The following is a 15,076-nucleotide window of genomic DNA, read 5'->3' on the forward strand; positions in this document are numbered from 1 at the left end:
TCGGTACAAAATCACAGCAAGAAATGGTAAATTGAGACTTCCCGGAAGTTGACCGGGGGGAAAAAAATCAGTCTGCGCATGGTAAATTTATACCAGCGCACGATCAGACCGTGACACTGGTCATATGTGCAAAGGCAGGCCTGTGTACACACCTCTCTCTCTCTCTCTCTCTCTCTCTCTCTCTCTCTCTCTCTGTGTGTGGGTGTGTGTGCGTGCGTGAGGCCAAACAAAATGTGTGTTTCCGGTTACCCGACCGACCCTGTAAAAACACTGTGACCCTTCAACTGTTTATGACCACGATAAACAAACTATTTCTCGCGCCCGACCCTACCTGCTTGGCAGCCACCTGGCGAGTCAAACAAGAACCGCTAGGGCGTGTCATATAAACCACTCGGTATTTGCCGAAAGACACGAGGCCCGTCAGGAGTAAATTGACAACCAACACGCACCTCCCTCTACCCCAGCCCTTTCAAACCAGCACGGGCACGGCCTGGTAGGACGCTGCCTCGGCCCGTCATTCGCCACCGTGCAAGCGCTGCTCAGCGACTTACGTTTTGATTTGATCCATGGCTCCAGCCCACCTTTAAACGTTTATAACTCGGACACCGAAGGTCGCAGCAAAGCCAAATTTCATAGGCATTTCTAGACAGGGATCACCGTTAGATGCAATCGAATACATAGCTGAACAATGCTGCGTATTCTTGCTAGTGTTACAATGATGATTATCTTAGATTTTTAAGTAGAAAAACTGGCCACCCTTGTGTTCATGCCTCGACGGGTCGGATGTAAATGACTGCTTGCACATGCGCAGTATATTTAATCGATTCTTCCGGGTGCCTATAAAATGGAGGTTCGCTTCGGAGCAAAAAGCGACACAGTGGACGGAAATGTTTGCTTGTCAAATCAGCCTATTGCAATGCAAAAGATATTCACAACAATTAAAAATATTTCCAAATGAAGAACTATAGAGTAACTACAACATTGTTTCCTACAACAAATCACACAGTTCTGACATTCTGGGATCAGTTGCAAACGTTTAACGAGTATTTATTTTGCAAAAAAAGTTTTCAAAGGAAACTTCTCACTTTTTCCTACCTACCCTAGAAAATTTGTCGTAAACTTTTGGGATAAACAAATTTTTTTTTCCCTACCTACCTACCCTATTTTGAAAACCCAGGAAACACATATAATATTTTGTTTGGCCTGAATGAGAAGAAAGAGCACTATGAATGAACGGAACGATACGCAATGGAAATTTTTTTTTTTTCTTTCAAAATCGCGAGTCTGATTGTGTGTCGATAGGAATCCATCACACAATGGTCTATGTATGGGAAACCCTGACATCATATCGCCCGAAATGTAGTGAAAAGAAAATTCTAAATAGTGTGTTTTCATGCCGCATGTCAGAAATCCTGGGTCTGATGTACGGGTAATTTCTCAGCAGGTTTGTCGAGCAGAGTTTCAGATCAAAGTGCCGCGTTTGACGTAATCATTAGCAAGCTCGAGTTTGTATTACGTTTTTGTCTGACACATTGGGATGGTTTGACATGACTGCGAGTCTGTCGGGTTGCATTCAGATTACAAGTCTCGAAATTCAATTCTGACACACGGCGACGTTTTTGCGCGAGTCATCTGAGTCACCGACAACAAAACATGTCATATTTGGAGACGACTCATGGTATTAAAACTCATTAAACGGACGCATTAGTAGCTCATGCATGCATGGATTGTATTTTGCTCTGTAGGACGGCAGAGAATCCGTTAGCTGTGTGTGATCAGTTCAAGAAGAATGTGATCGTTCTCGTTCATATCACGTGGCCAAGAATCGGCTACGTCTCCAATCGAAGACCAGATACAAAAGAGAATAGAATCTGATTTGAGAAGATCAATTTACAACCCTTTTTAAAAAAAAAATTTGATCTGTATCATATTAAGGCAAAAAATCAGATTTGAGTCACTTCAGCTTGGTAATGTGAACGTTGCCTTAAATGGCTTTCTTGGGACCAGTTTTATATAGATAAGTCTTCCGGATTTATCCGGATATTTGACAAAACTCTTGAAAATCTCCGGTTTCCCGAGTGGGGAAATTTATTTTTCGGATTTTTCGCGTTCCTAGATGTGGCGTAATACTTTGCATCGTCCTTGCATGGGCGCAGTCCTTAAATAGCCCAAACACAGTTCATTGATTAAAGACCGGTGTTCTTTGTTAACGGCGCGCATGCCGGAGCTCGAGCTAAGGCGTGCAGGACTGACACCGTTCTGTGCAAGCGCAACGCAAGCGCACTAGAAAGCACGTTCAAGCTGCCAATGTCGCTGCAGTCTCTTTAGTTGCGAATTACAAGTATTTCCTCATGTTAATAATTCGCTATGTCAAAACAAGCAAAACTTTCCTCCTTCTTTCGACGTGAAGAGAGGTATGTATGGAATCAATTTTGTGCCAAAATGTTCATACAATACTTTTGAAATATCAAACAAAAACGACAAATCAAAATACAAAAAAAAAGTCAATTTTTTTAGACTGGCAAACAAATTATTCGTGCAGTCGTGCAAAATATCAGTCTATTACTCTTCAGAAACCTTTTATTTTTGTTCCGCGTCTTTCTCAGTTTTGTTTGACGTCATTTATTTTGGTTGCGATTCCAGCTTTCTCGTTTGCGCTCCCTGACTTTTTGCTTGCAGTTTTGGCACAAACTTCACGTGTGGGTGGGCTGTCCAGGAATGCATTCCCATTGGCTAACTTGAGTTTGACTGACAGCTACGTTCAGCCATTTCATACTCGGATTCTGGCGGACTGTTTGACGAGTGACCGATCCATTGACGGTAAACAAGGATCGAGTGGACTTCAGTGGCGACTATGATACTGAATTTACACTTTGTTGAATTAATTCAATATCATAGTCGCCACTGAAGTCCATGGGAATGCATTCCTGGACAGCCCACCCACACGTGAAGTTTGTGCCAAAACTGCAAGCAAAAAGTCAGGGAGCGCAAACGAGAAAGCTGGAATCGCAACCAAAATAAATTACGTCAAGCAAAACTGAGAAAGACGTGGAACAAAAATAAAAGGTTTCTGAAGAGTAATAGACTGATATTTTGCACGATTACACGAATAATTTGTTTGCCAGTCTAAAAAAAATTTACTTTTTTTTTTTTTTTTTTTTTGTATTTTGATTTTTCGTTTTTGTTTGACATTTCAAAGGTATTGTATGAACATTTTGGCACAAAATTGATTCCATAGGTAAGCAGCTTATTATATATATATTTTTTTCCATCAAAGTTGCATTTTATGGCTTCGAAGCGAAGTTTTAGTGCCGTTTCGAGAACACAACATCAAGAAAACGTAGAAGAAACAGCAATAATGGAAGAGCCGATTTCTAAGCTGCCTAAAACTAGCAATAGTAATTTATTTTTTGTTACATAATGCACTCAGGCTGCCAGTCAGTGTGACACACACACCCTGAAAAATCCTCGCTACGCCCCTGATTTGCATGAGAAATTTGGTTTTCATTGGTGTGTTTAAATTTACAGACACTACGAACTAATGTAAACAATTGGCTTCAACTCGCATAAATCTGAATTGGAAATGTTTAGTTCACTTTAGCTTCTGCAAACGCACAACTCTACTAAAAGCCTGATAAATGAGGCTCAGTGTCCCCAACATTGAAACCTGAAAGCTTTAGAAACTCTAACAGACCTTTACTTTTTAACAGTACTGTTTTGGGATTTTGCTGAGTTTACTTTCAACTGTCTGATATTTTTTCAAAGTAATGAACTGTGTAGCAGGAAAATCACCGCGTTTTCTAAATGCACTCCTGAAAATTGCTCATTAACTAGGGGAATTAAATTTGATATTTTTGACATGTTAATCATTAATGTACATGAAAGAAAAAGGCTTAAAAGTTATAACTTGTTTTAGTGAAAATAAGTACTAGAATGCAGGGTTTTGCGTGTTATGTGATTTAAAAATTTTTCGGGGGACGTAGCCCCCCCGCCCCAGCCTGGGAAATCCCATGCTGCTTTGCACAATCGTTCCGATCTGAAAAGACAGCATGGAAACTATGGTCGAAAGGCTCGCCTGAGTTAGGGAGCCAATCAGAGAGTGGGGAGGGGTGGAAAGACGGTGACGCGTACTACTCGACAAACGGAAGCTTGTAGTTTATTTGGGACTGTTTACGGATCACATTTAACATGGCGGCGAGCGATACGAACCAAACTTTCGATCAAGCTTTAGACACTGTTCTGAATAGTTTAGAGCGAAAGTTTGTTTTAAAAAAAGAACAGCGTTTGGCGTTAGTCTTTCTTCGCCTCTTCGTCGCTCTAACTACGTCACCCGGTACAACTGCAATGATTGGTCATGGGCTACGTATACGCCAAATGATAGACATTCGCAACGTCCAATAAACGGCCGTTGACAATCGTAAACCACACCTCCCCTACGAGAAATTCAATAGGCGGATTCCAGACCATATTTCACTTGTGATATGGTCTGGTGTTAACCAGACTACACCCCCCCCCCCCCCCCCCCCCCCCCCCAGTTTGACTTTTCAAAAGTTCAGGATTTTTTTTCTTTGCTCCATTTTCATCTCTAGTTTTAAAATACTATATGGCCACCAAGATCTTGTTTAGAAGCAAATACTCCGAATGAAATCAGATCAGTTTCCACAAACAAACTCCGTGTAAGTGCAGACTGTGTCTCTGTGATGTATGGAATCATTTCTGGTGCAGAAACTGGAAGTCGACTCTGGAGTGCACTATACAGGCTCTATATAGAGGATATTACACAGTGGCGCCAAGATATGAAGTTTATCTTCGAATGGTGAATGTATATATCCTGTGTGAGCAAACAAACTTCATATCTTATACACACACATCCACACACAAAAAAAATATACGCAAGTTTAATCAAAAGAATTTTAGGGTGTATTCAGACCAGGATCGTTCGATAGTTCACTTGCTTTGGTCCGAACCAATTTTTTTTTTTTTTTCCATTTTGGTGCGGTTCGCTTTCACACTGTACATTTTTAATAAGCGGACCAAAATCTGTCAACAAAGCCACGCCCTGAGGTCGTTCAGCTATTGGTCAGAGACGACACGCGCACAAAGCGTTAAGTTCAAAAGTAGTCTTGGAGGCTTTCCGTGCTGTTATTCTTTTTAATGTCATCAAAGCTATATGCTTTTTCCAGTTTTTACTGTTTTCACAATTGTGCGATTACTATGCTGTTGTACAAGTAATTTATCAACGACGACGACAAAGGGCAAGGCGGCTACGGAGGATAGCGCTGATGAGCGCACATCATGTTGTGACAGTTCTGGCTCTTTACGCAATAGATGAATTTCTTTTTTGCGTCGCTAGTACTTTTCAGGCCGCCACTTTTTGAAAGAATGTCCCTGATTTTAATGTAGGTCTGACGGAGTTTCTTCACTTTTAGCCGACGTTGTTCTGGGGAGCGCGTGAACCCCTTCTCCTTCATTTTCTCACTGAATACAGCAAACACGTCGGCATTTTTGTGTGTTCTCTCCAAAAGCTCAGATATGTGGACATCTGCCCATATATCCACAAGGGTGCGCGTTTCTTCCTCGGCCCACGTTTGCCCCCTACTCATTTTTTGTACTCGCCTACCACTGGTGACTGAACGACCCTTGACAACCGAAACAGTGTTTGCACTTTGCGGTGGAGTGTCAAGACTCTGTTTCCCATAATGCTCGACAAACGACGGAAGCTCCCGAGGTACAAAAAAGCAAAACTGTCGGATTAGGTCCGGTCTGCTTTCACACCTCCAAAAGATCCACACCAGGGTTCCTTTGGTCCGGACCGAGTCCGACCTTGCAGCTTGGTCTCGGTCCGCTTGTTTGGTCCGGACCAGAGTTCGGTGGCTTGTATTCAGACCAACCCAAAAGGTCCGGACCAAGGGAAATTTGGTTCATTTGGTCCGGACCAAACAATGTAGGTGTGAATACGCCCTTAATGTTGAACCGGTTTGCCATTTTGACAACGCGCGTCTGTGACGTCATCGGAGTGAAAAATCAGGAATTATTATCCATACAGGACATTTTTTATTTTTTTTTTGATGGAATAAAAACTTGTTCTATTCCCTTCTAGCAGGTTTCATTCATTTGGTTTGATAGCATGCGATATTAGCATATCGCTCATCCTATGATGAGCGATATGCTAATCGTAGCATACGATTAGCCTATCCCAATAGAGAATGAGCATTGAATATGGTTTGATATCGCATGTTTGTCAAGGCAACATGACGTCACATGTCCGAGATGTAAAACTTCCGCGCTAGCGAATGACTGTGACGATTTGTATACAAGCACGGCCGCCAGGTTTGCTTCGTTAAATACGGAAGATTTTGAGAGAATTTTGAAAGAGAAAGACGCGTTGAACACCCGAAAGGAATGTGTATGAATAATAATCGTAATATCAGCTGGGTTTTTTGTTTTTTCCATGGTATATTCTATTCAGCGACTCATTTTTGACTCGTTCAATATCATACTAGCTGAATGGAATATATCTGATCGAGCACGAGAAAAAGCCAGCCAATATTATTTAAATGTCACTCAGATCTGCGATATTTTTCAGCAAGAGAAGATAAACTTCATATCTTCAAGCCAGCATGTATTTATTTATTTATTTATTTATTTATTTCCTTTTTATTATATCGACACGTTCACAAAAAGTCCCCAAATTTATCAAAACAATTCCTCGATTTCCTCACGACTGAGACAGAGGGATTTGTCATGGTTTTGGTTCTCCATGTCTCGGATGGAGCTCGGATGAAAAATACGAGTGGTGTATTTCCCAGTAAAACACCCGTGTCTATATAATAAAATGGCATGATGGTAGACCCTGGATGTATATTGAACAGGAAGCCATTTAGGAGACCAGTATCAATGAGGATTTCGAAATGAAATAAAGCCTGAAGTGTTTTCCTCCGATAACAGGTGTAGGTTTGTGTTTGCTGTGCACTGAGCAGCGCTTGTTGCTGATTAACCCTCTCTTACTTTCTCTAGTCGATGATGCTGGATCCTGATGGAGGGACGGTGTCTCCCAGCTCCAAACCGCACATCTGCGAGCACTGCAGCGCAGCCTTTCGCAGCTCCTACCACCTCCGCAGACACGTTCTCATACACACGGGTTAGTGCGCAATACAGTTACTGTTCAACCTGGCATTGTTACCGGGTACATAGTGTGCTGCTGAAATGACCTGTTGTAGGGAAGAGACGCGGTTTTAAGATTTGCCATTAATAATGCGCTGCTGTGATTCCATCCGCCCGCCCGCCCACCTTTCTCAAAACCCAAGGTCGCTGTACATTTGTGGGGGGGGGAAAGCCCACCAAATAAAGGTCAGGATGCCATTCCAATGGTGTAGCAGCCACAGTCCACCAAAACAAGTCCCACGCCGCCAAGACAGCCGCCGCGCCACATCACTCAGAACAACACGCCATGGATCCACAAAGCGAGCACAGACGCGCCGGTATGTCCCAAACCGCCTGCACAGCCACCACGACGCCACCGAGCAGCATCGCTCGAAACATCACGCCAAGCACTGCTGCACAGAGCGCTGGACAACCACGATGTTAAAATGAGCAACAAGCTCACTGCAGTCCATAGCGAGGAGCACAGGCATCACCCACGGCGACCTGACGCCCAAAACTGGGTCTGGAGCTACACCACAACCGGCAGACAAAAACACTCAAACAAATAAATAAAGCCTAGGTCACAACCGGGCGTGCGATTTTTTTTTTTTTTTTTTTTTTTTTTTTTTTTTTGGCCGTGCGATTTTTGGCGTTTCCCATATCGCTGCGCCTTTTTTTTTTTTTTTTTTTCGTGGAGAAAGACACATGTTGGCCGTAAGTTTGTCTTGCAACCAGAAAAAACCGTAAGCGGCCGTAGAGTTTGTTTGACATGACAAAGAACCTCTGCGGCCGGTCTACGGCTCGAAAATCAGCACGTCACACGCACGCCCTCCATGCGTTTCTTCAGGGATCCCAGATGTCCGCTATTTAGCGGAATTCCGCTATTTTCTAGCGAAAGTGTTTTTTTTTTTTTTTTTTTTTTTTTAAATCTCTTGTATATCCATTAAAAATATGTTTAAGTAAAATGACCAGCAGAATACGTTCTGATTTGGTTTGCTTGTTTAGCGATGTTTTTGTCGGCTTTGTTTGTTCTCGTTGACATTCGGGAACACTCTTCTTCTTCTGTCGATTCAATCGATGTGTATTACCGCCATCTACCGGGCTGATCGGGAATACTCGGAAGTTAAATTGATGTAAATACCGAGAGACTGTACGCGATAGAACGAGAAAACAATATGGCTGCGCCCATTTGCTAGAAAACATGTTTTAACTCCGTTAGTGCTTTTGTTTCTAATGCGTTGAACTTAATTCAGAGCACTGCAGGAACTTCAGAAAAGCAGAAGGAAAGATCAGAGAAACAAAAGCAGAGAAAACTGGAGGAAAGACAGAATGCACCCCAGAAAAGAGCATTACATTCCTCTGCAGTGAAACCTTTCAAAAAGAGAGAGGTTTAAATCAAATATCTCCAGTATTTGCTGTACATATGTATATATCTAATATTACTGAATCATTGATTTCTGCTCATATTCATGATTTTTGAAAAATGAATGTGGTTTATATTAGACTAGTTTTGACATGAACTTGAAACAAAAAAATAAACAAATGAGATGAACTATGGATACTATTGTTATAACAATCAGTGGAATATTTAGGCAAGTATATTCTTCAAAGCTACATTCTCGTCTAATTTTTATAATTTTTTTTTTTGCCACTTATGGCATCAAATAGATACACATTATGGTTAAATTCTGTTGCTTTTCTATGTTAAATCTATGTAAAAAATGTGTTCTATAGCATCTTTAAATGTTAAAATCTCAACAGCTTCAGGCAGCCCCCTTGACCCCTGCTGATAGTTTCTTACTTTCCTCTATTTTTTTCAATTACTGCTGGGATCCCTGGTTTCTTGCGTTTTTTTGCACGTAGACCGGCCGTAGGAGCACGTACGGCCAGTTGTGACCGAGGCATTAATGCATGCTCCGGTGAGAAGCAGCAGCCAGAACGCGCGCGGTGTTCTCTCAACCGGAAACGGAAATGAGGATTAAACATTGCTTTCCTATCACAGCATGCTCTATAGCGCTTTATTCCTCTTCTAGGGGAGAAAAAAAAGCCTCTAATATTTCAGACCTAAAATCTGCTTGTCCTCAACTATTTGAACTTCCACCTTGATCGCTTGCTATGACTGAATCTCCAGATTTAACTGGTTTTTTTTTTAAATTCCCAGTATGATTTGCTTTAACACATGTTGTAATTGTGTGTAATGTTCCCTGACACATTTCTTATTTTGATGCCGAGTAGCTTTCATTATTTACTCTCGAACACTTCATTAGCTGTAAAAATCTCACCGCTAATGGGCTGTCCTCATGGACCATCCCCGCCCTCAATAAAAAAAATCTTGCTTTCATTTAAGAAATGAGCTGAAAATCTCATTAGAAATTTATTAAGCATGTGATGACAAACAACTATGAGTGAGTCCTAGCCATTGAAGCAGGCAACACGGGTTTAACAGGAGGCATAGCTGCCAACTACTACGAATAAATCGTATTTATTACGATTTGTCGTTTTGATTACGAAAATACGAATTTACTACAATAAAATACGATTTTGCCAATTTTCATGGGTCATTTTCAAAGTCTATCACCGGTGGGATTCGTATTTGATAAAACACTGCTTCGTTCCAAGCGGCAGATACTACGCCAAATTTCATTGGGTATTGCTTGTTCTCTCAGCCAATCAATGATGCTATTAGATCATCCATGGCACGCTATCGTCTGGCCTTTGTTCATGAAGTTTCTGAACAAAGCATGGCGTTTCAAGCTTTTGTTATGAAGATGTAGCGTAGTACTAATCTCTAAGGCCAAGTTTACATTAGACCGTATCTGTCTCGTTTTCTTCGTGGATGCACTGTCCGTTTACATTAAACCGCCGGGAAACGAGAATCCACCAGGGTCCACGTATTCAATCTAGATCGTGTCTGGTCCGGTGCTGTGTAAACATTGAGAATACGCGGATACGCTGTGCTGAGCGTCGTCATTGGAAAACGTCACTGTGACATCCACCTTCCTGATTCGCTGGCGTTGGTCATGTGACACGACTGCTGAAAAACGGCGCGGACTTCCGCCTTGTATCACCTTTCATTAAAGAGTATAAAAGTATGAAAATACTGCAAATACTGATGCAAATACTGCCCATTGTGTAGTTATGATTGTCTTTAGGCTTGCCATCCTTCCACTTGCAAGTGGTAAGTGATATGCACCGAGATCACACACACAGCGGCTCAGTCCCGAATCACTGCTCGTGCGCTATACTCGCGCACTCTGTGAGCTGCGCAGGGCCGGAGTGCGCACCCTCCAGAGGGCACTCGCTGTTCAGGGCGGAGTGATTTGGAGCGCAGGATGCCTGCGGAGCCGAGCGTATCCGTGTATTGGTGTTGCTGTGTGCATGCTAATCGTTTTAAAAACGTTACTCTGATGATCCGCTGATACGGTCTAATGTAAACCCCACCTAAAGAAAGCATGGCTAAGGGGAAGGGCCAGCGCTTCAAGGACTCGTACCGAGAGGAGTTTCCCTTCATTTCTAAGTCAAGTAAGGGTGATCACTATGCGTTTTCTGCTCCATGTCGGTGAGACATTTATGTGGTGCAATAACATCAACTGTTGACTGAGTAAGCTCTAGTCTAATGGCCCTTTTTCACTACCCTTTTTCAGCTCGCTTCAGCTCACTTCAGCCTGACACAGCTCGCGTTTCGACTACCTCCGAGCAGCACGACTCAGCTCGCTTCAGCCTTACTCAGCACCCAAAACTCGCACGGTTTTGGAGTGGGGCTGAAGCGAGCCAAACCGAGCCGAGTGGGGCTAGGGGCGTGAGGAGACACTCCCCTGTGCACTGATTGGTGAGGAGGAGTGTCCTCACATGCCCACACACGCCCCGCGAGCACGCTGGGATCTGTAAACACCGTAAACCCGGAAGTAGAAGAATTACGAATTACGAGAATTTCTGAAGCCTTATGCGCCTCGCCTCATCTATACGCTCTTGCCAGTATCTGTTGGCGTTGTCGGTGACAACAAGCCACAGCACCAAGACCAGCAACACTAACGACTCCATGTCCTCCATGTTTATTGTTTACTATCCGGGTCGTGAGACTACCGCTTAAAAGGTCACTGATGTCACTAGGGCTGTAACGATATGCAAATCGAAATCGCGATACGCAGAGCCACGATCCGTATCGCGATACAAGAAGGCAGAATCGCGGTACACCCTTTCAAACTTCTCCTCAGCCCAAAAACAGAGGCGCTTCCAAACTTCAATTTATGAATACTTTACTTTTTATTTAAATTAAATTTTAAACTTACTTGTATTACTTTTATTTTTTTTATATCTATTAGTAAGTCGCTTTTTCGCCGACCTGCGACCGTCTTCTGCGAGTCACGCAACGTCCACACTCGCCACTGGCAGAGCATTCATTTCTTTTAAGCGGTCGCCATTCTGGTTGCGACGCGGGGAGCGAATCTGTAAACAAGCAGCTCATTGGCTGGCTAGGTGTGCCACAAGCCAATCACAATCACTTGACCGGAAAGGCATGCAGTGTTGCCAGATTGGGCAGGTTTAGGTGCTTTTTGGCTGGTTTTGAACATATTTTGGGGTGGAAAACGTTAGCAATATCTGGCAACACTGAAGGCATGTCTGCTTGGGCGGAAGCCTTCTGCGGCAGTTACATTTTGACACGCGAGCAATGTTTCACCATAAAAATTCCGTAATTTCCATCTGTTTTCCGCGATCACAGAAAATCATTGGCCCTATGAGAGTGAGACAGTGAGAGAGCCACCCCCCCAAAAAAAAATCTTAACGGATTTACACGATTTGGAAAAATGACTTTTTCAGAACCTAAAAAAACAGAGCTTCCGGCTCAACAGTATTATTTTGAGAAATAAAACAGTCTTTGGATATACATTTGTTCATTTTTGCATACATATTACTCATTCTCTGCAGTGGTCTGAATTATTTGTTATTAAATAATTAATGTAAGTAAGTAAATGTTAATAAGTCAAATTTACTACTTTAAAAAAACATTTTTAAAAAAATCGTGGGCGTATCGAATCGTGGGTCAAAAATTGCGATTTGAATCGTGAGTTGGGTGTATCGTTACAGCCCTAGATGTCACTGTTTGCGCCGCCTAACGACATCACGTGACGTCCACCCACTTTCGCTAACTCCACCCAATGTGTCCACCCACTTCCAGCCAGCACGGTTCAGCGCGGTTGTAGTCGAAATGCAACTCCAACAGCCCCACTCAGCTCGACTCAGCCCCACTCAGCACGGCACGGCTCAGCCCAACTCAGCCGCGTTGGTAGTGGAAAAGCGGCAATATTTCTCTAATGTGTACTTTGTCAAAAGTTATATGTGCCAGTTGCATTGTTTGAAGTTTTTGCCTGATTCACTGACTATTTTCATACATTGTTGAAAAGAACTTTGCAAATTAATGTAAGATGATAGTTTAGTTTGTAGAATAAATTTTGTCAAACTATTTTGTTTGTGTGATTTTTCAGGGTAGTTTTGCTAGAAAGCTTTGGCGGGGGGGCTTTGCCCCCCCCAAGACTCAGTACCCAACCTAACCTTGTATTACTGTTTACAATTTCGGAATATTGGCAGCTATGAGGAGGGGATTTTAGGGAGGTTTTCGATTTGTAATTCAATTAGGCACATATAAAGACATGCCGTAGACCCAAAATGGCTTAAAAATAATGAAATGAAATGTTTCAACATTAATACTATAAGCAGGAAGCTATAATAAATGAAGCAAAGTCAGTATTTGGTGTCAGACGACCCTTTGCTTTACAAAAAAAAAGTATTTCACCGTGTGCTTAAGGTCTGCTTGAGTGTACAGTACATGTGACAAATAAAGGCTTCTGGGCTTCTATTTTTTTTTTTTCATACAAACTGCTGTAGATTTTTTTTTTTTTATTACTTCTACATTATCGAGTCAAAACATCACAAAAACATTTTAATCTGCAAACGTTCGTTTTCCAGCTCAAAATTAAATGTTACGGAAAAAAACATTTGTATCTGAGCAGCATATTACATAAGAGACAAGTTTTCAGACTAAAAAAGAAAACCTAATGAAGGCTGCTGGGTTTTGGTGCAAAATGAAGTGTGAGTGACAGTGTCCAGAAGAACTGCGGCTGGTTCTGGAAGATGTTCAGTAAAACCTACAGCTCATTTCCGCATAAAACTGCACTCACTGGACCTCATTTATTTATTAAAGCAAAGGGTCATCACAGCAAATATTGACTTTTTGATTTATTACCGTTTACTGCTATTTATAGTATTTGATTGAATTAAGCATTTAATTTCATTATTTTGTTTTCCTGTTCTCTAGCAACTTAAATATTCCTTTTGTTAAATAAAAATACCTTTTCTTAATTTTACTTAACAATAATTTAGCCACATTTGTAAAGGTTGGAGTAAAATATAATAGCCTATTAATTAAATATTCCTTTTATTTAAAATTGTAATAACAAATAGGGTTTTTAATAAACTTTTATGAACATTTTATGCTACCAGATTTTCTCCTCTTTAGTTTTCAGCAGTCTGTAAAACGAGAGCTCTGAATTCTAGTTAAGTCTATTTGTACAGTCAATCGCAAAACAGCTATTTCCTATTTTAGATCTGGGTGGGGTGGATTTTAAAAAAAAATTATTTATTTTAAAATTTTGTTTATTTCATTTATGCTATGAGAATTTTCGTGGCATTAGATCTGTGTTACTCCATCCTACAGTGAAGTCGTACGTGTTCCTGTTATTATACGTTAGTCTGTCGTCTGCTGTCTAAACAGCGCAATTACAGCTAGAAAAACCAAAAGACGAGGTAGCTTAATACTCATTCGTTTATTTCATCGATTCAAATCATACAGTGTTTCTTTGCACGTGTCTAAGACTTTTGCACAGTTCTGGATATTTTCTGTTTTCATGCCATTTTCTTTTTGCCTCCCTCAAGGCACTTTGAATTGACCTTTTCTGTAATTTTGCTCCACATTTTGGCCTTTTGGGTGCTGTTAAATTTGTGTAGATTAGGGCTGTGCCGATAGACGATGCCATCGTCCATAGACGATGCCATCGTCCATCGACGATGGTGGTCATCCATCACGATGGAGAGCCACCATCGTGATACCACGCCCCCTCCTGTCATAAACATGCATATACGGTATCATCTGGGCCTATTTAACCTAAAAAGTTAGTTTTTTGTTAGTTTAGTTAGTTTTGTTTAATATATAAATATATTATATAACATATATATATATATATATATATATATATATATATATATATATATATATATAAATACATAATTATATAAATCATTATAAAGTAATATCCTATTACCGCTTGTTCACGTAGGCTATGGTGCAGGGACGTGCTAGTGAACATAACGTGGTTACACAAACAGACAGTATGCTACTTATAATAAATTTCGACTTCATTTTTTAGCCTACACTATACTTTTAATGTAAACTTTGTCATGTTGTTCAAACAAATAGCCACTATTAACGACTTCAGTCGGGAAACATTGCACCTTATCAAACGGCAGTGAAGCGCAGACTTCGGCAGAAGTCAAATAACTTTAATCTGGTAAATAGGCCTACTTTCAGACACAAAATGGTCCACTCTAAGCCATAATGTCAAACCAAATGGAAGAATGAAGGTGATTCTGATAAATGTAAAGACAGTAAAAAAAAAAACAATATTAAATCATGATTTTAAAAGCTGGTGCAATAATTCAAACACTAATAAATTGGAAAAATTAGCGCGTTCAAGTGCGCACTAAAGGCCGAAACGCATCTTCAATTGATATGGTGTAAATAAACAATGAGTAATAGCTTAAGTGTAGTTTCTTCTCATAGTTTGAATACTAGTCTTTCATTGTTAGAGCAGATTAATATCTTGCCGTGATCAGTGAGTGCTCGGGGAGGTTCATTTCCACCTGCGCTTTGCGCAGCTCA

At 41.2% G+C, this 15,076-nt stretch overlaps 1 protein-coding gene across 1 annotated transcript in view; it reads left to right on the forward strand.

The window, feature by feature from the left end:
• Nucleotides 1–15,076, forward strand: part of znf281a (zinc finger protein 281a) — an 80,570-nt gene that overhangs the window by 53,044 nt on the left and 12,450 nt on the right. Inside the window, exon 4 of the mRNA XM_060902044.1 lies at nt 7,018–7,141. Within this exon, the coding sequence (XP_060758027.1) occupies nt 7,018–7,141 (124 nt within the window). The remainder of the gene's footprint in view (nt 1–7,017; nt 7,142–15,076) is intronic.

The sequence above is a fragment of the Neoarius graeffei genome, chromosome 20 (assembly GCF_027579695.1).
Source record: "Neoarius graeffei isolate fNeoGra1 chromosome 20, fNeoGra1.pri, whole genome shotgun sequence".
NCBI lineage: Eukaryota > Metazoa > Chordata > Actinopteri > Siluriformes > Ariidae > Neoarius > Neoarius graeffei.